At 40.0% G+C, this 22,431-nt stretch overlaps 1 protein-coding gene across 1 annotated transcript in view; it reads right to left on the minus strand.

The window, feature by feature from the left end:
- Positions 1-326: 326 nt before the first annotated feature.
- Positions 327-22,431, minus strand: part of LOC134809653 (phosphoglucomutase-like protein 5) — a 34,104-nt gene continuing 11,999 nt past the window's right edge. Inside the window, exons 3-4 of the mRNA XM_063807472.1 lie at positions 12,097-12,259; positions 327-424 (exon numbers count right to left, since the gene is read on the minus strand). Of these exons, the coding sequence (XP_063663542.1) occupies positions 327-424; positions 12,097-12,259 (261 nt within the window). The remainder of the gene's footprint in view (positions 425-12,096; positions 12,260-22,431) is intronic.

Consider the following 22,431-nt stretch of genomic DNA (forward strand, 5'->3'; position numbering starts at 1 on the left):
AGGTAAAACTGACAAACCTTTAGCTAAACTAAGACAAAAAGAGAAAATTCAAATAAATAAAAGATGAAAAAGGAGACATTACAACTGATACACCACAGAAATATAAGGGATTGTAAGACATTACTCATAACTATATGCCAACAAATTTGATAATGTAGAATAAAATGAATAAATTTCTGCACACATACAACTACCAAGATTAAATTGTGAGGAAATATAACATCTGAACACATCAATAATGATATAAAACATCTTCCATCAAAACAACAACAACAACAACCAACACCCAGGACCTGATGTCTTCACTGCTGAATTCTACCAAACAGTTAAAGAATAACTACCAATTCTCCACAAACTTTTCCACAAAAGTAACGAGGAAGGAATACTTCCATACTCATCTTATGAGGCTCGCAATATCCTGATTCTAAAACCAGACAAAGACACGCACAAAATGAAAATAACAGGCCAATATTCCTGAAGAACATAGATACAAAAATTCTCAACAAGATACAAGTGAACTGACTTCGACAGCACACTAAAAAGAGTATTCACTATAATCAAGTGGGATTCATCCCAGGGATGAAAGGATGGCTTAACATGCACAAATCAGTAAATATGATACACCACCACAATAGAAAGAAAAACAAAAACCATGTGATCATTTCAACAGATGCAAAAAGAACACTTGACAAAAGTCAACATTCCTTTATGATAAAAACTGTCAAGAAAGTAGGTATAGGAGTGTACCTCAATGCAGTAAAGGCCATATGTGACAAACCCACAGCTAACATCTTATTTATGGTGAATAGTTAAATGCTTTTCCTCTATGATATGGAGGAAGACAAGGATGTCAACTTCTACCACTTCTATTTAGCATAGTACTGGAGGTCAGAGCCAGAGCAATTCGACAAAAGAAATAAATAAGAGGGATCCAAACTGGAAAGAAGGAAGTCAGATTGTTTCTGTTTGTAGAAAATGTGATCTCACATACATATGTATACATCTATATATATGATCATATAGATATATATGATCTCTCTCTCTTTAGGGTTCTTTCTATATATACTTATATAGAGTGAGAACCCTAAAGACTTGACCAAAAACTACTAGAAATAATAAATAAATTCAGTAAAGTTGTAGTATACAAAATCAACACAGAAAATTCAGTGGTGTTTCTATACACTAATAGTGAACTATCTGAAAAAGTCATCAAGAAAGGAATTCCATTTACAATAGCTACCAAGAAATCTGCAGATAAATGTAATCAAGGTCGTGAAAGATCTCTACAATGAAAACTATAACACAGTGATGGAAAAATTTATGATACACAAAAAATGGACATTATATACTCATGGAATGGAAGAACTGATACTATTGAAATGACCATACTAACAAAATGTCCTACAGATTCAATGCAATCCCTATCAAAATACCAATGAAATTCTTCAGAGAAATAGAAAAAAATACCCTAAAATTTGTATGAAACCAGAAAAGACCCCAAATAACCAAAGCAATCCTGTGCAAAAGTAACAAAGCTGGAGGCACCACACTACCTGACTTCAAAATATACTACAAAGCCATAGTAAGCAAAACAGCATGGCACTGCCATAAAGCAAACACATAGACCAATGGAAGAGAATATACAGCTCAGAAATAAATTCTCATACCTAAAGTCAACCGATTTTCAAAAAAGGAGTCAAGAGCACACACAGGGGTAAAGACAGTCTCTTCATTAAATGGTACTGAGAAGATCGGATATCTAATGTGGGATAATGAAATTAGACCCCTATGTTTTACCTTATACAAAAATCAACTCAAATGCGATTAAAGACCTAAAGGTAAGATTGAAAACTATGAAAAACTACTGGAAGATAACATGTGGGAAATTCTCTATAACTTTGGGTTGTACAAGGATTTTTTAAATGAGACGTCAAAAGCACAGGCAACAAAAGCAAAAATAGATAAATGGGGTTTCATCAAACTAAAATGCTTTTGCACAGCAAAGGAAACTTAACAGAGTGAAAAAACAACTTACAGAATGGGATACAATATTTGCAAACTATACATCTGCTAAGGAGTTAATGCCCAGATTATATAAGAAACTTAAACAACTCAACAGCAAAAACATAAATAACTTATTTAAAAATGGGCAAAACTGGGAGGCTGAGGCAGGTGGATTGCCTGAGGTCAGGAGTTTGAGACCAGCCTGACCAATATGGTGAAATCATTTCTCTACTAAAAATATAAAAATTTAGCCAAACATGATGGCATGTGCCTGTAACCCCAGCTACTCAGCAGGCTGAGGCAGGGGAATTGCTTGAACCAGGGAAATGGAGGTTGCCGTGAGCCCCGATTGCACCACTGCACTCCAGCTTGGGCAACAGAGCAAGACTCCTTCTCAAAAAAAAAAAAAAAGGACAAAATAAACTAAAAGACATGCCACAAGAGAAAATATAGAAATGGTCAAGACGAATATATAATAAAATCATGTTCAACATCACTAACCATCAGGGAAATGCAAATCAAAACCACAATGAGATACCAGTTCACCCATTAGAGTGGCTATTACCAAAAAGGTAAAAGATAACAAGAGTTGGCAAGGAAGTGGAGAAAAGGGAACACTTACACACTGTTGATGGGATTGTAAACTAGTACAACCATTAAGCAAAACTTTATAGAAGTTCGCTAAAAAATAAAAAAAAAAAAAACAAAAAAAAAAATCATTCGATCACATAACCCAGCAATCCCACTACTGGGTATATATCCATAGGAAATGAAATCATTGTGTTTGAAAAATATCTGCACTCTTATGTTTACTGTAGCACTATTTCTAATAATCAGATATGGAATCAACCTATGTGTCTAAAAACAGACAAGTGAATTATATATATATATAACATATATATATATATTATAGGATTAGGGTTAGGGTTAGGGTTAGGGTTAGTGGTGATGGGTGAGGAACAGAACATCATTTACATATATAAAGAACAGCATGCTGTTTTCTTCCTTGAAGAGGAGCTGACCCTCCTCCCTGCTTGGCCATCATGCTCAGCCATGGGCCTGAGCTTGGTTGATGGTAGGGAACAAAAAGAATATGGGCCATCTGATCACATGGCTCTGGTTTTGAGCCCCAGCTGTGCTACTTAGTAGCTGTGTGATCTTGGGAAGCCACTTCACTTCTCTGAGCTTCATTTTTCTCCCATGCAAGATGGAGATAACAATTCTCTTGTAACTCAACTCTATCTTTATCACTTAGTGAATCTTACCTAAATCCACATCTTCAATTTTTTTAATTTTTAATTAAGGTAAGATTTACATGCAGTAAAATGTATACGTTTTAGAGTGTAGTTCTGTGAGTTTTGACAAATGCATACAGTTGTGTAACCACATCACAATTGAGATACAGAGCAGCTCCATCACTCCCCAAAATTCACAACCCTCCCCACACCTCCTTGCAGTCAGCTACCCCCATCTCTGCCCCAGGCAACCTCAGATCTGATTTCATCACTAAGGATTAGTTTTGCCTAGAGTGTCGTATAAATTGCATCATACATATGTACTTTTTTACATCTGACTTCTTTCACTCATCATGTTGTTACATGGACCTGTAGTTTGTTTCTGTTGAAGAACAATATTCCATTGTATAGATGGACCACCATTTGTCATCTATTCACAATCCATGCACATTGGGTTGTTTCCGTTTGAGGGTTATAATGGCTACAGCCGCAATGAACATTATTTTGCAAATTTTTCAGTAGACAAACGATTTTATTTCTGTTGGGTAAATAGGAATGCAATGGCTGAGTTGTATCGTATGTATATATTGAAATTCTGTAGAAACTACCTGTTTTCCAAAGGAGTTGTACAATTTTCCATGTCCCCCATAATATATGAGGGTTTTGGTTGTTCTGCATCCTGGGAACATTTAGCATTGTCAGTCTTTTAAAATTTTAGTCATTCTAGTGTGAAATGGTATCTCATTGTGGTTTTAACTTGCATTTTTCTAATGGCTAATGATGTTGAGTACTTATGTGTTTATTGGTCATTTGGAAAATCTATTTTGTGAAGTGCCTGTTCAAGCCTTTTGTGTGTCTGCAATTTTTACTAGCGAGTTTATTTCTTCTTATTTAAACCTCACTCTGGGCTCCGGACAAATATATCAATGGAATTCTTCATACTGCTGCTTGTATGTTTCGAAAGGACCTCAGCTGAACATAAAGGTAAACTTACAATTTTCTCTCTCACTCTTCCCCCCTCCACTTTCAGACCTTGGCCTCCACCACTGACACATTCTCTCATCATCCACACAGTGGCACAGACCAGAAACCTAGGCAGCTTTCCTGATACCTCTTCTCATCTGTTTCCCTACTCCCACCCAATCCATCGTGTTTCCTCCTGCCTATTTCTTGAACCCAATCAATTCCCCCAAATTCCTCCATCTCCACCATTGCCTGAGCCACCATGGTCTCTCACTTGCATTACTGCAATAGCCTCCTTTCTGTCTTTCTTCTTTCTTTCTTATTTTTTTTTATTTTGGAAAGGAAGTCTCTGTCACCTAGGCTGGAGTGCAGTGGCGCAGTCTAGGCTCACTGCAACCTCAGCCTCCCAGGTTCAAGCAATTCTCCTGCCTCAGCCTCCCAAGCAGCTGGGATTATAGGTGCTCACCACCACAACCCACTAATTTTTGTATTTTTAGTAGAGACGGGGTTTCACCGTGTTGGCCAGGCTGATCTCGAACTCCTGGCCTCAAGTAATCTGCCCACCTCAGCCTCCCAAAGTGCTGGGATTACAGGTGCGAGCCACCACACCCAGCCAATAGCTTCCTTTCTAACAAGTCTTGTTCCCTTCAGGCTGTACTCCATGTACCAATCAGTGTCAGGCCTTTCGAAAACACAGATGTGATTGTAAGACTCTCTTATCCAAATCCTTAATGGCAGCCCATAACTCTTAACATAATTATTTGTTCCTTAATGTGATCTGTAAGATGAGCCATGCCCCAGCCAGACAGTTGTCTTCGAGCTGTGGTTCTAGGCTCCTTGTGTCTCAGGGCCTTTGCACAGACTGACCTGTGTTTGCAACACTCCTTCTCTCATCTTCACCTAACTCCTGCTCATTCTTCACATCGCAGTTCAAATTTCACTTCCTCCAAGAAGTCTGCCCTGTTCAGAGACAAGAATAGGAATGCTCTACACTTCTTTCATAGACTTATCTTATAATGATGTATTTCTGGGACTATTCAAAGTATGTTTCTCTCACTAGACTAATAAGCTCTGTGGGGAATGAATCTGTTTCGTTTGTGGTGCGTCCGGGTACCTAACACCAGGAGCAGCTACGTAACATGAGGCCCAGGGCAAAATGAAAATGCAGTGCTTCTGTTCAAAGAGCAGGAAAAAGTGTCATTGAAGGTGCTCAAACATACAGTGTTTTCCTTTCTTCTGTGTTCTCTCTCACTTGACTTGTCATGGTATTTTTATTTGCTATTTAATGTCATGCTAAGTTAAAAAACAAATTTAAGGCTGGGTGCAATGGCTCACGCATGTAGTCCCAGCACTTTGAGAGGCTGAGGTGGGTGGATCATGAGGTCAGGAGTTCGAGACAAGCCTGGACAACATAGTGAAACCCCATCTCTACTAAAAATACAAAAAATTAGCTGGGCATGGTGGCGGATGCCTGTAATCCCAGCTACTCGGGAGACTGAGGCAGGAGAATGGCTTGAATGTGGGAGGCAGAGGTTGCAGTCAGACAAGATTATGCCATTGCACTCCAGCCTGGGTGACAGAGCGAGACTCCATCTAAAAAAAATAAGATAAAATAAAATAAAAAATAAATTTAAATTATCGTGACTTTTTAACATTTGTTTTTATATTGTAGGATGCAAGGTATAAATGAAAATATTAGCATTGACTTCATATGTAGAATCAACACAATTACACAGTTCACATTCCATAGCTCATCCATGTGTATGTATTTCATTCTTGCTAAAACAGTAGATACGCTGCACAAAACTAGCTCAGCTCTTTCTATCTCACTTCCTGACACCCATACACTCCAGCAACACTCTCTACCTTGGGATCATGGACACTAAGGAAGGACTGAAAGGACAGGAGCTATAGGCTGCTCTCTCTTCCCCTTTCCTTGTTCCATACAAGTACTAACGAGGCCAGGCCCTGCTTAGCTTCTGAGACGAGATTGGGCACCCTCAGGGCACTGTGGCCATAGTGTCCTGCCATTTCCTTTCATGTCATCTCAACACGGGGGTCGGTTAGCACAGGGAAGTAACTCCAATAAGAGGATACAACAGAGCTCCTCAGTCATTTGTGTCTCTACAAATGTCATTGCCTTCTTTCTGTGTACAAGCACATTCTGGTTTCAGTGGAAAGTGAGGCCTCTCCAGTTGGTTAGTGCCCCGCTCACTCAGTCACTGACTAACAACCCTGCCTCTACTCACAGCATGCTGAGTTTCCTGCACATCCCACAGCATGGCTCCCCAGGGGCATGGAGAAGATTATGTGAATGGGGCGGCAGGGAACGGCGGCCACACACATCACATGTGGCTCCTCTGCTCCTGTGCATGCCCCCTTGTCCTACAGGACTTCGCTGACAAAACAGAAGTGTAAAGATATCGTTATTAATGTGACAGCAGAGTGTTAAACCGAATGCGGGGCACTTTCAAGTGCAGGACACTATGCAACTGACTTCGCAGGACTCAGAAAGTGGCCCTGCCTAGCACATGGCCACATAGCAGATGCTAATCAATGTGTTAAGTAAAGGAATGAAGGGTTGTCACCTGATAGAAGATAAACAGTTCTTCTGGTTTTGATACAAACTAAAGGCCTCTCTCCTCCATCACCTTGGAGATCCCACATAAATATCAGAGGGGCACCACTGCCTGTGATTGCCTATCTTTCTGGAGAGGAGAGAGACAGTTGCTCTAATATGTCAGAGCAAGAGTGAGAGGGAGGGTATGAGGGGAAGCTGACAAGGCTTATCTGTGAATTAATCACCGCACTTTGCATGTACTGCAGGTCACACCTTGTATCCTATGCTCTTAAGACATGGTCCAAGTGTGAACTAAGCTCATAGCTCACTGCCTTCATCCACCTCCATCGCCGCTCCAGAAGAGAGTTCGAGTTGCTACTTCATTAGCAGAAGGCCTCTGGACCCATCCTGGAGGGGTCCGGGAGCAGAGAGAGCAGCTCAGTCAAGGTCAGAGCCACAGGTTGCTGGACCTTCTCAAATTCCTCATGTACTGCCTTGATTTTCATCACATGCAGAAAGATCTCTGAGAATCACAAAGCCCAAGAGCCAGGAGACCTGGGTTCAAAATCTGGCTTTGTGTGAGCCTGGGCAAGTGATATCTTCTCTCTGGGCCTCATTATCTGCTCCATTAAATAAGAAAAGGAACTAGTTAAGTGGCCTAAAAGCAATGTTTCCCAGGAGCTCTGATGTCTCAGGAATTGCACTGGTCGGGACAGGGGAGATTCTCCCCAGCTTCAGTCAGCAGTAATAATAATAACAGGAGGCTGGGTGCAGTGGCTCACGCCTGTAATCTCAGCACTTTGGGAAGCCAAGGGGGTTGGATCACAAGGTCAGGAGATCGAGACAATCCTGGCCAACATGGTGAAACCCTCTCTCTACTAAAAATACAAAAAGTAGCTGGGCATGGTGGTGTGTGACTGTAGTCCCAGCTACTTGGGAGGCTGAGGCAGGAGAATCACCTGAACCTGGGAGGTGGAGGTTGCATGAGCCAAGATCGCACCACTGCACTCCAGCCTGGCAACAGAGTGAGGCTCCGTCTCAAATAATAATAATAATAGGAAACATTTACAGAGTACCCACTGCCCCAGGTGCCATCATAAATGCTTCACATACATTCACTCATGCAGTACTCACAATATTCCTATGACATGGGTTTCAACTTCTATGCCCATCATCAGATGAGAAACTGAAGTGCTGAATGTCTAAGTGACTACTCAAGGTCACACAGCTAGTAAATGACAAGGCAAGGATTCGAGCCTTTATAGTCTGGCTCTAGGGTGTGTCTGCTTAACTACACTGTTCCCATTGTTTTGCCTCCCTCCCTCCCACCAACCCATCCATTCACCCACCCATTCATCCAAACATCCACCCATACATCCATCCATCTGCCCACCCACCTATGCATCCATCTCGAGTTTCATGTAAGAGTTTATTTAATAAAGGAATTCTGAAGAATTATAAAAAATAAAAACTTGAAAACTACTCAAGATTGCTATTTAAACTGCAAAAGTCCTCAGGGGTGGGGTTCTATGACTCACATTGCACTTAGAATAAAGAGAAATTCTTTTTATACAATATAAGTTCCTGCAGAATGCAGACACTTTCTACTTCTCCAGCCTCTTTTCAACTCCTCTCCTACTAGCTTCTGTATTTAAGCCACATTAGACCTTTCTTCAGTTTTTTATATAGACTTTGTTGCATCACACCTCAGAGATTCTGCGCATGTTCTTCCTCCTGCCTAGAAAGGATCGTCCCTCCACTTTCGCCAACTAATCCCTGTTCAACTTTTCATCTTAGCAGGAGGCCCATTCTCTTTGGCAATCCTCTGGCCTCCAGCCCATTTATTATATACTCACATGTCAACATGTACTTTGTACAGCATGTAACACAATTGCACTTTTATATTTTAACAAATTATATTTCCCATATTGAACTGTAAGTCTCCTGAAAGGAGGAATTTTGTTCTTGCTCATCATCAACTTTTTCAACATCCAGTGCACCATTTAGAACTTAGATGTAGTCAATACAGGTTTGTGGAATGAAAGAGGAAAAGAAAGAATTAATATTCCTTTAAATTAGGATGGCAAAGATCGTATATAGAAAATTGGCTAAGTTGTGGTCCATTCATATTTGCTCCCAATTAAGGAGCACAGCTATGAAAAGGAAGGCTTCAAATTAATAACCAATAGATTTTTTAAAAAAGAAAACTGGCCAGGTACTGTGGCTTATGTCTGTAATATCAGCATGTTGGGAGGCCAAGGCAGGATTACTTGAGCCCAGAAATTCCAGACCAGCCTGAGAATTTGGCAAAACTCTGTCTCTACAAAAAATACAAAAATTAGCCAAGTTTGGTGGCATGTGCCTGTAGTACCAGCTCCTTGGGAGGCTGAGGTGGAAGAATAGCTTGAGTCTGGGAGGTCAAGGCTGCAATGAGCTGTGATCGCACCACTGCACTCAAGCCTGGGTGGTACAGTAAGACCCTGTCTCAAAAAAAAAAAAAAGAAAAATCACTAAGCAAAATAAGACATGTGAAGGATCATGTCAAAGGTAAGAAAAATTAGGGAAACATTAAAAGCTTTCTTCCCAAGCCACTAAATCAACTTGACTAACAAAATTACCACTTGATTTAGCATTAGAAAATTACATTACATATCAAACATAAACCCATTAATCAAATACTAAAGAAATTTCTGAGTTAAATGGTATAATGTTAGCTTATGCCAGAGCTGACCTTGAAAGATTGTTCAAATATGGCTCAGTGTGATTGAAAGTTCTGTGTGAATACGTTTTTGGAAAGATCCAACAGCAACACCTTAGTGTATGTTTTTGAAATAAAATGTATCTGAGTAGCAGCAAAGTTATCCATTTCTTCTAGGTCCTCCAATTTGTTGGCATAAAATTGTTCATAATAATCCCTTATGACCATTTTTATTTCTGAGGTATCTATTGCAATGTCTCCACTTTCATTTCTGATTTTATTTATTTGAGTCTGCTTTTTTTAGTGAATCTAGCTAGGAGTTTGTAGATTTTATTTTTTCAAAGAACCAACTTTTGATTTTATTTATATTTTCTATAGTTTTACTATACTACATTTTATTTGCTTCTGTTCTGATCTTCATTATTTCCTTCCTTTTGCTCACTTTGGGTTTAGTTTGTTCTTTCTTTAGCTCCTTGGGGCATAGTGTTAGTCTACTTATTTAGATCTTTTTCCTTTCTTAATCTAGGCATTTATTGCTATAAACTTCTCTCTTAGAACTGACTTTGCTGCATACTGTAGGTTTTGATACATTGTGTTTCCATTGTCATTAATCTCAAAATATTTTTTAATTTCCCTCTTGATTTCTTCTTTGACCCATTAGTTCATCATAAGCATGTTGTTTAATTTCCACATATTTGTAAATATGTTATTGATTTTTAGCTTCACACCATTGTAGTTGGAAACAATACTAGACATGATTTCAATCTTTTTGAATTTGTTAAGGTTTATTTTGTGGCCTAATATATGGTCTATCCTGGAGAATGTTCTATGTATGCTAGAGAAGAATGTATATTCTGCTGTTGTTGGATGTATGTAGGTCTGGTAGGCCCATTTGGTCTAAAGTATAGTTCAAATTTATTGTTGTCTTGTTAATTTTTTGTCTGGTTGATCTCTCCATTGTTGCAAGTGGAGTACTGAAGTCCCCTATTAGTGTTATATTGCTGTATATTTCCTCCTTCATGTCCACTAATATTTGCTTTACATATTTAAGTGCTTCAATTTTGGATGCATATATGTTTACAATTGTTATGTCCTCTTGATAAGATGACCTCTTTATCATTAAATCATGACCTTCTTTGTCTCTTGGAACAGCTTTTTACTGGAAGTCTGTTTTATCTGATATAAGTATAGGCATCCCTGCTCTCTTTTGGTAACTGTCTGTTTTCATGGAATATCTCCTTCTATCCCTTTACTTTCAATATATGCCTATTCTTAAAGTTTAAAAATGGGTCTCTTGTAGGCAGCATCTAGTTGGATCTTGCTGTTGATCCACTCAGCCATTCTATATCTTTTGATTGGACAGTTTAACCCATGTACCAGCAAGGTTATTATTGATAGTAAAAGACTTACTCCTGCCATTTTGCTAATTGTTTTCTGGTTACTTTGTAGATAATTTGTTCTCTTCTTCCTCTATTGTTGTCTACCTTTGTGGTTTGGTGGTTTAGTTTTCTGCTTTGTGGTTACAATATTGTTTTTTAAATATTCAACATGAATACACTTTCTTGTTTGGATAACGTGTAAAACGTCTACAAGGAGGGATAGATAATAAGTTTTCCCTTCAGAATGCACTGCTTTGCCTGGGATGAGGAATAATTTATAATGGTAACTGTTGCTGGTTAAAATTTGGCTCCTACCCACATTCATGCAAACTCAGCGTTCTAGATTAAAAGAGATTTAAGAGACTTGCCAAGCAAATGCATGGCATCCTTAGATGTATCCTGATTTGAATAAAACAGCTATAAATAATAATATTTTGGGGATTATTGAAAAATTTGACTATAGATTAGTTTTCAGGTGATATTGGAGAATTAATGTTATTATTGTTAGGTATGTTAGCACGGTCATGCAGCAATGTGTCTTTCTTTTTAAGAGATGCATACAAAAATATTTGGGTGTGAAATGTTCTTGTGCTATAATTTGCTTTAAAATTCTTCAGAAAAAAAAGATAAGCAAAATAGAAAAACAAGATAATGGGTACATGTTATCTATTTCTTATTCTCCCTATTTTTTTGTGTGTTCAATTTTTAAAAGAAATTTACTCCATACATATATCCCACCCCCTCCACTAAGGACCCCCAAACTATAAATTGCTGTGAATATAAGAAAAAGTGAAACAATTCTATGATTTTGAGAGAAAGTCAACACTGTAGGAAAAAGACAGCCCAGGATTTGGGCTAAAAATCATTAATCTGACCCTGATCAACCCTGTGGCCTTCAGCAGTAACTCAGCCTCTCAGGCCTTTGATTTGTTCATGTGTAAAATGAGGGTCATTGTCATTTAGACAAAGACCTTCAGGGTATGTTTTAATGTTAAAATTCAGAGTCCTTCCATATCAGATAAGCATCAACTATTCAATAGTTTATGCTGAAGAGTACAGGGGACCAAGAGACCACCCAAATGGGTTCATGAGCCCTTCATGCCACTTCTTTGTTGGGTCACTTTGGGCACCTCACTAAATTTTTCTGAGCTAGGTCCTCTGCACCTTGCTTGTCTATCATCAAAGGGTCACTGTGAGACTATAATAATATAAGACGAAAGAAATCGTGATTATTAAGGCATATGCTGAACCACATACTTCCATTGGCAACATTAAACTTCACTCCAAACTCTCCCCCTGGTCCTCCAGGGCAGTGGCTGGCTGTTAGAATGATTCCACCAGCTGCCTTGATCTTCCTGATAATGCAGGAGACCGCAGGTGTAGACAAGATGCCATTCTGTCCAATAATCAGTCGTCCAATCTAAACCATCCAAAAAAAAAATCAATCCAGTTGCTTGGGATTAAAGGCATTTCAACAGGAAAGTGCCCCAGGCTCTGTTAACATACAGCCAATCACTTGATAAAAGAAACAGAGTAGGCTTTAGATTAGGGGAGGCAGGGTAGGGGGAGCACTGACATTGTCTCTCCTATCTAATGTCTCTAAGACCATTTGGTGCACCTGCATCTAGTAGTCAATTATTAACCTGTAAATAGGATATGCCTCACTGATCTTCAGTCGTTTGAAACATCTGCTTCTGATAATCGAGGGGTTAGCTTGAATCACACAAGAAGTTCTTAGTTTGCTACTGACTCAGAAACTATGCATATGAACATGCTAGAGATTACAAGAAAAAAGAAATGGAGTGCTTCTCTGCTTCTTCTGCTTCCTGTAACTTAGAACAAGCTCAGAGAGCAAGGGGACTGATTTACTACAACCTCATCATCTGTAGGCATATTTTAACTGTAATCTTCAGGAATGACTTTTCTCCTGAAAGTAGGAATTCTCTTTCTGCTGTTAAGTGACAGCATGTGCTGGAGACATTGGAGAAATTACCCAGTCATGCTAAGCAGAGATCTGGAGGTCATCCATGGATGCAGCCAGATTCTTTCTAGAGCTACAAAACTGACTTTCTAAAAAGTCAGCAACACAGCGCTGAAGAACATTTATTGCCACACCTTGTTTTAAAATTGGATTCAATATCATCCAATCTAGTAGTTCTCAATATTTCTACAAAATAGAATCACTTATGAAGCTTTTTAAAATCCTAGTACTCAAACTGCATTCTAGACTGATGATATTGCAATCTCTGGGGTTGAGAGCCCAGCATTAGTAGTTTTAAAGCTCCACAGATGATCCCAATGTTCAGCCAAGCTCGGTAATAAAGCCCCCTTGTTACTCAAAGGGCTGGCAGCATGGGCATCACCTGCAAGCTTGATAGAAATGCAGAACCTCAGCTGGGCATGGTGGCTCCACCTAAAATCCCAGCACTTTGGGAGGCTGAGGTGGGCAGATCACTTGAGCTCCAGAGTTCGAGACCAGCCTGGCCAATGTGGTGAAACCCTATTTCTACTAAAAATACAAAAATTAGCTGAGCATGGTGGTGCACGCCTGTAGTCCCAGCTACTCCGGAGGCTGAGGTGGGAGAATTGCTTGAACCTGGGAGGCAGAGGGTGCAGTGAGCTAAGATGGCAACACGGCACTCCAGCCTTGGCTACAGAGTGAGACTCTGAAGGAAGGAAGGAAGGAAGGAAGGAAAGGAAGGAAGGAAGGAAAGAAAGAAAGGAAGGAAGGAAAGAAAGAAAGGGAAAGAAAGAAAGAGAAAGAAAAAGAAAGAGAAAGAAAGGAAGAGAAAGAAAAAAGAGAGAAAGAAAGAAATAGAAAGAAAAAGAAAGAAAGAGAAAGAAAGAAATGCAGAACCTCAAGGCCCACCCAAGGCCTACCGAATAAGAACCTGTATTTTAATAAGATCCTCTCCTCTCTTCCCAGATAATTCATTTGATAAGTACTGATATAACCAACAAGCCAAAACAAACCTTAACATACAGTTCAACAACAAAGTTGCCCTGGCACCATCATTGCTAGAGGTCAGTCACTGACCAAATATAACAATCAGCGAGATCAGGGGAAAAAAAATTACAGAAGAGATCAAAACACACACACACACACACACACACACACACACGCACACACAGAGAGAAAGAGAGAGAGAGCTCAAAAGCAGAGTGGCCTTGGGATGATTTAGTATGGAAATCCACAAGATCCCCAGGCTACATATTTTCAAGTAGAGGAGACAGATTATAAACAAATAAACAATAATAATAATAGTTACTAGTGAGGTACATATTAGGAAGGAATTAGACTGCTGTTATAAAGGACGTCAATTTTAATAATAATATAATAATAATAGCTAAGGGAGCTTAGATTTTATTCTAAGTACAACCAGAATCCATTGAAAGGTTTTAAACAGTGGAAGTGACCTGATTGCATTTTTAAACATCATGGGCTGAGCAGCCCAAATGGTCCTATTAAAAAGTAAGTCACATCAAGTCACTAAAACATTCCAATAGCTTTCCTTGTCCCCCACCAACTCAAAACAAAGCCAAAGTCTTCATTGTAGTCTACAAGGCCCTACATAATCTGACCTCCATCATGTACCATTCTCCATCGCCCTCCCGCCCTCCTTCTTCTGTTCCAGCCACAACGGAACAGAACAGCTATTCCTCAAACATACCAAACATGATCCTGCCTCAGGGCCCTTGCATTTTCTTTTTCCTCTGCTTACAATAGTTGCCCAGATATTAACATACCTGCCTTCTACTGTCTTCTGGGTTTCTGTTTCAGTGTAAGCTAATCAGAGATAGCATCCTTGACAGCCCTATATAATACTATAGCCAGAAGTCCCTAACTTTTCTATTGTTTCCTATTTCCTTCACCCTGCTATAATTTTCTGGATCACATATGTTGCCTTTAACATTTTCCATATTATTTATTTTCCCACTGTATGTAAAGCCCAAGGACCTTTCACTGCTATATCCCAAGAACCTAAAATAAATCTGGCATGTGGTAAGCGTACAATAAATATTTGTTGAATTAATGAATGGAGAATAATGAATGCATGATGAATGGCTTCTCTGGGAGAAATACCTTGAATGGGGGCAAGAGCAGAGAGAGGAATATCAGATGGGAGACTCTTCAAGTCGAGTGTTGATAGAGTCTTGGACTAGGCTAGAGCCAACAGAAATGAAAATTAGTCATTTGGTTTGAGATACATTTTTGGAAGGAGGATGAACAGAATATGCAGGTGGACTGGAATATGGAATAGAGGGGATGTGGTAAATAGCCTCCAAAATGGCCCCAATGGTCCTTGCCTTTTGGCATTTTTGCCTTTTTGTGGTCCCCTCCAACACTGAACGATGCAGATCTGGGTAATCAGTATATATTGCAGAAGTGATTGTGTGTGACTTCCATGGTGAGGCCGTAAATGGCATGGACACTTCTGCCCTGCTCTCTTGGACAGCTTATTTTGGGAGAGGCCAGCCGCCATGTCATGAAGACACTCAAGAAGCCCTGTGAAGAGGAAGCAAGGCCTGCCAACAACAGCCAGCACCAGCTTTCCAGCCAAGGGATTGAGCCATCTCACAGTGGATCCTCCAGCCCCCACCAAGCCTTCATATGACCAAACCAATACCAACATGTAACTGTGACCTCATGTGAGTCCCCAAGCCAGAATATCCATCTCCTGTCTCAGAAATGATGAGAAATAATAAATATATGTGCTCACACATATTACCATCTAATTTTCTACATTATATGTTTATTTCCCCACTGTATATAAGATTCAAGGACTGTTTTTTTTTCACTGCTATATTCCAAGAACCTAGAACAAATCTGGCATATGGTAAGTATACAATAAATATCTGTTGAATTAATTAATGGGAAAAAATAAATGAATGATGAATGGCTGCTCTGGAAAAAAATACCTTGAAGAGTGGCAGGAGTGGAAAGAGGAGGATCAGATGGGAGGCTAACAGCCAGCACCACCTTGCCAGCCAAGTGACTGAGCCATCTTGCAGTGGATCCTCCAACCCCCATCAAGCCCCAACTAAGCCACTAAGTTTCATGGTAATTTCTTACACTGCAATAAATAACTAATACTGGACCAGTGAGAAAAGGAGTCAAGAATAATCTCAGCTTTCTACCTTTAATAACTTAATGGATAGTGGTGCTATTAATCAAGTCAGGAAAGAGAAAGGACAATAATTACACCTATAGTATTACCCAAAGTCATGATAAATTATTTTCCATATGCTCTTGCTAAAATTTATGTAGTCATTCAACTCATTTTATTGAGTATCTACCATGAAACCGGCAATATGGAAGAACCTTCTGATATAGAACTGAATATAATTTAGTCACTGCCCTCAAGTAATAAGTCTGGAGAATCAAGAATCTGAAAAATGTTTGTAGCTTTTGTTCAAAATTTTCTCTCAGCCATTTAAAGGGAAAATTATGAAGATTGTATAGTGGTGAGAGACTGGGATAGCAGTCCACAAAAACTTAGGAAGCCCTTCCATAGCACAGAGTCAATGCTGAGGAACAGCTGCCCAGCCAGGGGCTACATTTTCCAACCCACCCTTGCATCTAGGTGTGGCCACATGGTGCATTTGGACAATGGGTGATAAACTAGTATGAGAATAAGAACAGAAGTAATGTGTGTTTCTTCTAGGCTGAGGATATCAGAAAACAGACATATCATCTCTACACTGCTTATTTCTGTTTCTACAGATTCAGTACAGGTAATCATGTGGCTCTAGGCAATGCCAGAGTCACAAGAGGGAAGGAAACTGAGTCCCCATCCCATTTGGTAGACAAGAGTCTTTGCTCACCAGGGACATCCTCATTGGACTATTGTGTGAGTGAGAAATAACATTCTATTGTTTTAAGGCAATAAAAATTGCCTACATTTCAGGTTTATTTATTACAACCACCCACATTTTCTTAAGCAGTAGCGAAAGAAACATAAACAATAGTTTAATGCCAAATCAAAAATGTCAAATGCAAAATTATTTTATGCTATTACAGTATAAAATTATGTCCACTTTGGGGCAAGGACTTAGAAAAATGCAGAAATAAACATGTAAAGTTATTAAGTAGGAATGATTATAGATACATTTTTATCTTATTACATTTCAGTTATTTTTGAAAAGGTAATATACATTCTGTTTAAGAAGGTTAAAGTGAGTAATTACACTTGAATAAAGTTTCAACCTGAAATACTTTAGTTATAATTGGAGAATTAACAGAAGATTAAATTCTAGATATCTGGAAATTTTACCTATGTGAGATCTGCTCATTAACCCATCAATACCAGAGAGAAGAGATATTGCTGGACATGGTCCTATCAGCTGGGGGATAAGTACTGGAGGAGATGTGAAAGAGAGGGTGATGGGGCTTCTGAGGTAAGACATGGAAAATCGTGAAGATATTTGTGTCCCTTATGGACACTCACCAAATGGTGACCTAGGCAGAGGAGGATTTTAACAACAGGATGACCAGTTCTGTGGATGTCAATGAGTGGCTTTCCCCCAGCCATTCCTGTCATTGTCCAATGGGCTCATGAGCAAGTGGCTGTTATGGTTTAGATGTTTGTCTCCTCCAAATCTCATATTGAAATGTAATCCTCAGTGTTAGCGGTGGGGCCCAGTGAGAGATGTTTGGATCATGGGGATGAGTCCCTCATGAATGGTTTAGCACCATGCCCTTGATGATAAATGTGTTCTCGCTCTGCGTTTACATGACATCTGCTTGTTTAAAAGTATGTGGCACCTTCTCTTTTGTTCTCTTGCTCCCACACTTGCTGTGTGATATGCCTGCTCCCACTTTGTCATCCGCCATGTGTAAAAGCTCCTGAGGCCTCACCAGAAGCCAAGGAGATGCGGGCACCAGGCTTGTACAGCCTTCAGAACCATGAGCTAAGGAAACTTCTTTTCTTTGTAAATTACCCAGCCTCAGGTATTTCTTTATAGCAATGCAAGAATGCTGTAATACCATGGCCGTGATGGCAGGGATGAAGGCTATGCATGGGCTCAACAACATGGACATTCACTCACCAAGGCTGACCTGGCTATGGCCACTGCAGAGTGCCTACTCTACCAGCAGCAGGGACCAACACTGAGTCTCCTTATGGTACCATTCCCCAAATGATCAGCCAGCTACCTGGTGGTAGATTGGTTAATTTGGGCCACTTCCATCACGGAAGATGCAGCACTTTGTACTTACTAGAATAGACACAAAGAAGAGGAGATATGAAGACAGATGCAAAGATTGGAGTGATGCAGCCACACCCAGGAAGCCAAGGAATGTATTCTGCTGCCAGAAGCTGGAAGAGGCAGGGAGCAGATTCTCCCTAGAACATCTACAGAGTGTGGCCATGCTGATACCTTGATTTTGACTTCTGGCCTCCAGAACTGTGAGAGAATAAATTTCTGTGATTTTAAACCACCAAATATGTGGTAATTTGTTATGGGAGTCCTAGGAAATGAATACAAAGTTTCTAATCTAATACGAAGTTTGTATTAGCTTCACAAGGCTGCTATAACAAATTGCCATAAACTTGGTGGCTAAAAGCAATTAAAATTTATTCCCTAACAGTTCTGGAGGCCAGAAGTTCAAAATCAAGGTGTCACTGGGGGTCTGCCTCATCGAAAGGCTCTAGGGGAGGATCCTCCCTTGCTTCTTCCAGTTTCTGTTGCCTCCACATATTTCCGAGCTTGTGTTCACATCACTCCAATCTCTGCCTCTGTTTTCACGTCACTTTCTTCTCTGCGTGTCTATGTCTTCTCTTCTGTTCACCCTCTCTCTACCAATTAGCCCAGGATAAATGCCATCGGAAAAGGTATGGCTTTCAAGATCTAGTCATTGATAAAAAAAATATAAATTTTGGAAGCCCTTTTGTATAAAGAAAAAGCACTCAACTTCAAGTTAAAAGGCATAGGTATGAGTCTTGACTCTACCCCCTGACATAGGATCAATCATTTAACTTCTCTGAGGCTCTGCGTCTTTATTTGAAAAGCCAAGGAAGAAGAGTGTTGTTAAAATCCACCGAAGATCAGATTCTATAAACAAAAACCCTTTGTTAAATTAACCATGACACAAATTATTCTATTGTCTTCCCCGAATCCCACAACCCCCTCCAACATTTAAAATTCATCTTTAGATAGCAGATTATCCCTTAAAGTACCATTTTACTCTCTGAAAAAGTCCTAGAAATACTACCCTCTGTCAATGCAGCAGACCGCTACCTTGCAAGGAAAAGATGGTCTACTTACATAATTATCCTTAGTTATGTTTACAGCATTGAAGCAGGCAATATCTGACTTTCATTCCTGAGTGAAATCCAGACCACAGCCCAGGGAGGGCCAAGCCATGGCATTCTGTTGCTCCCCGCTGAACGTCCCACACCATAGGGTCTGGCTTTGGCTGGAAGAAGGGCAACCTCACCCAGTCCTCCAGAAGGTGCACACACCCAAGCGGATGCTACTGCCATTAAGGGGCATTTCCTTCAACTCCCACGTGGAAAAGGGGGCAAAGTGGACCCTAGTCCACTGTCACTCACACACACGTAGAGATCCCAGGGTCCACACAGATACAGATCCCAGGATCCACATCTATCACATATATGAACATTATCACACAGACCCCTGCAGACACATCTGTGAGGCATATGCATTCCCAAACACACAGACAGACTCATGATAAATTTGTTCCTACCCAGCTGTGACTTCTAAATGCTTGGGGAAACCAAGACATAGTAGAAAGGGGTGTGCAATTATCATTTCCCATGATGCCGTTACTTAAGAACTCTTTGTGTCCGTCCTTCTAATGGCACCAATGCCTCCCATCAAGCCTTAAACCTCACCTAAATTATGTCATTGGGCTTTTTCATCCATAAATGAGCATACCAGGTGCCAAGGGAATCAATATGCCCTTTCACATGCCTTAGACCAGTGTCCAAAGAAAGATAAAATGTTATTCTATAAAAGCTTTCTCCCAGCATTTCTATTCCTTTACATTTTGTGCCATATACAACTATGGTTTTTTAATGATCTTATTTCTGACAGCTGTTTTTCTTCAGAACATCAACAGCTTCTTTCCTAAATTAGTTTTAGTATGAGTTCCATTTCTAATTAGCTCAAATTAAAGTCCTAGAGAGCAGCGAGGTAATATTTAAACCCTCAGGCTAAAATTTCGGAGTAGGTGCAGAATATTGACTCTAAATGAGTTTTTCCTGTGACATAACACGCATGAAAGCAGGATTTCTTTCATGTGTGAAATGTCTTAAATCAGACTTACCCTTTGTGATTCTCTTTTAGCTTTAAATGTCATTTAAGAAAAAAAAAAGAAAAGAAAATTAAGCATGACATTCCCCAATATCCTCTGCTCACTGTGTTATAATCCCTATCACTCCCCAAGTGAATTGGAGAGAGTGAAGACACAATGAACAGAAACTTCCCTGATGCTTCACAGAGGAAGTATTCTCCAGGACCACACAGCCTCCACCATGTCCATCTACGAAGGGCTGTGGCAAGCTATATACACAAAGATGCCTGTTTCCTGTCTTCTCGGTTAAAAACAAAAACAAAACACTGGAAGGAACCCCAAAGCCAAGCTGCCATGGGTTGCAGAGTGCCAGCCGTGAAGTAGTGTTGTCCATGGGTAAACAGGAGATGGATAAGGGCAATTCCAAGAAATAACAAACTCGAGGCATGAATGTGGTTATCCAAACATCAAGGGACTCCTTCATTTGCATTTGGATAATTGTGCAGTTATATGATTTGTTACATGGAGACCAGATGGAAGTAAGAGAGCTCATCCTCAACTTCCTGTACCTCTGGAAGTCTTTACACACATGCTGGAGAGATAGATGAGAGTTCATTAGCATCAAACCACCATGGATTTCATAATCAATTCCTAATATCTGAATAAGTGCAGAAAAGTCACAGGCATCTAGAAGTGTGGCCCAAGTCCTGTTCTTCAATTGGCCCACCCATTTCTCAAGATTTCATTGAGAAGATCAAGAAATCTAATCTTCCTTGGATGCAAAATGGAGGTGGTGAAAATTGGAAGTACGTCCTTCCTGGTAATGAGGCAATTTCAGTACATAGGAAGTGCTCTGAAATCTTTGAGGTATACAGTCTGACTCACTAGAACAAGAAAGGGCCCCACTTGTTGCCATTTTATGAGGTGACCACCCCAGCTGGATAAGAACTACAAGTGTCCATTGGGTCTACCTGGGTGTGGGTCAAGAAAGCAGAGTTGAGTGCCCTGAGGTAAGCTGAGATTTTGGTTTTCAATGGGAAAGAATGTAAGAATTGACTTTGCCACCTACTGCCTGGGTGACTTTGCACAAGATCCCAAATCCCTATGTATCTCGATTTTGTTATCTAAAAGATCACATGATGGAGGATGTAAGCAAGTAACACAGCCAAGACCCAGTTTACAGTGTCTAGTACCTAACAGACCCTTGACACGTTTCACTTGCCCTTGAGTCAATCTTTCCATGTCACTGAATATTCTTCCACAACACGATTTTAATGGATATAGTCGTCCATTGTTTAAATGTACCATTATTGACCAATGTAAAAATGTTCTTTTACCTCAAATTTTTATATGTAAAACAAAAACATGTTTGAGGACTAAACCCACACTGTAGTATAAATTAAACTGGATGTAGGCCAGGCATGGTGAGTCACACCTATAGTCCCAGCACTTTGGGAAACCAAGACAGGAGGATGGCTTGAAGCCAGGAGCTCAAGAGCAGCCTGGGCAATACAGCAAGACCTCATCTCTACAAAAAAAATAAGAAAAATTAGCTGGCCATGGTGGCGTGCACCTGTAGTCCCAGCTTCTTGGGAGGCTGAGGTGGGAGGATCCACGGAGCCCAGGAGTTTAAGGCTGCAGTGAGCTTGGATAACGACTGCACTCCAGCCTGGATGACAGAACAAGAACCTGTTTCAAAAAAGAAAAAAGAAAAAAACCCTAAAAACTAAAAACTGGATGTAGTTTGCTAATAACTAAACAGCAAATTAATTGTAACATGCTTACATATCAACGATGTCTTTCTTCTTTGATCATAAACCTGCTCACTAAGAAGCTGCTGAAGTCCATGGTAGTGACAGGTACATGTCTGCATCCTTGACCTGACCTGCATCTTCTTTGATTGTCCCCATCTGTGTCTCCGACTGGCACTGCCGAACCGGCTTGCTACCTGATCAATGTTGTACTGAACCGGACTGCTAACTGATCAATGTTGTTGAGCTCACTGCACAAAGCTGTTTACAAGGTAGATTTCTGCCTGGAATAGTCATACTTACACTGTTTATATTCCTTACTCCTGACCCATCCAACGCAGCACAAGTTCTATTTATTGCCATAGAAACATAGGTCATTTGGAAACACCTCCTTCATTTCTATGGAATGTTCAAACATTTCTGACATTTTGGACTCTGTTCTAGCCTCTTGTTAAATATATCCAGAAAAGAGACAAAGCTTTATGGGGGGGGCTATATGCACACATATGCTATAGAATAAGCTATCTAAATGCTTAGAAATACTTTCCATCTGGCACCGCACCTTAATAGGTAGACAGAAAT

The sequence above is a fragment of the Pan troglodytes genome, chromosome 2 (genome assembly GCF_028858775.2).
Source record: "Pan troglodytes isolate AG18354 chromosome 2, NHGRI_mPanTro3-v2.0_pri, whole genome shotgun sequence".
NCBI classification, from domain to species: domain Eukaryota; kingdom Metazoa; phylum Chordata; class Mammalia; order Primates; family Hominidae; genus Pan; species Pan troglodytes.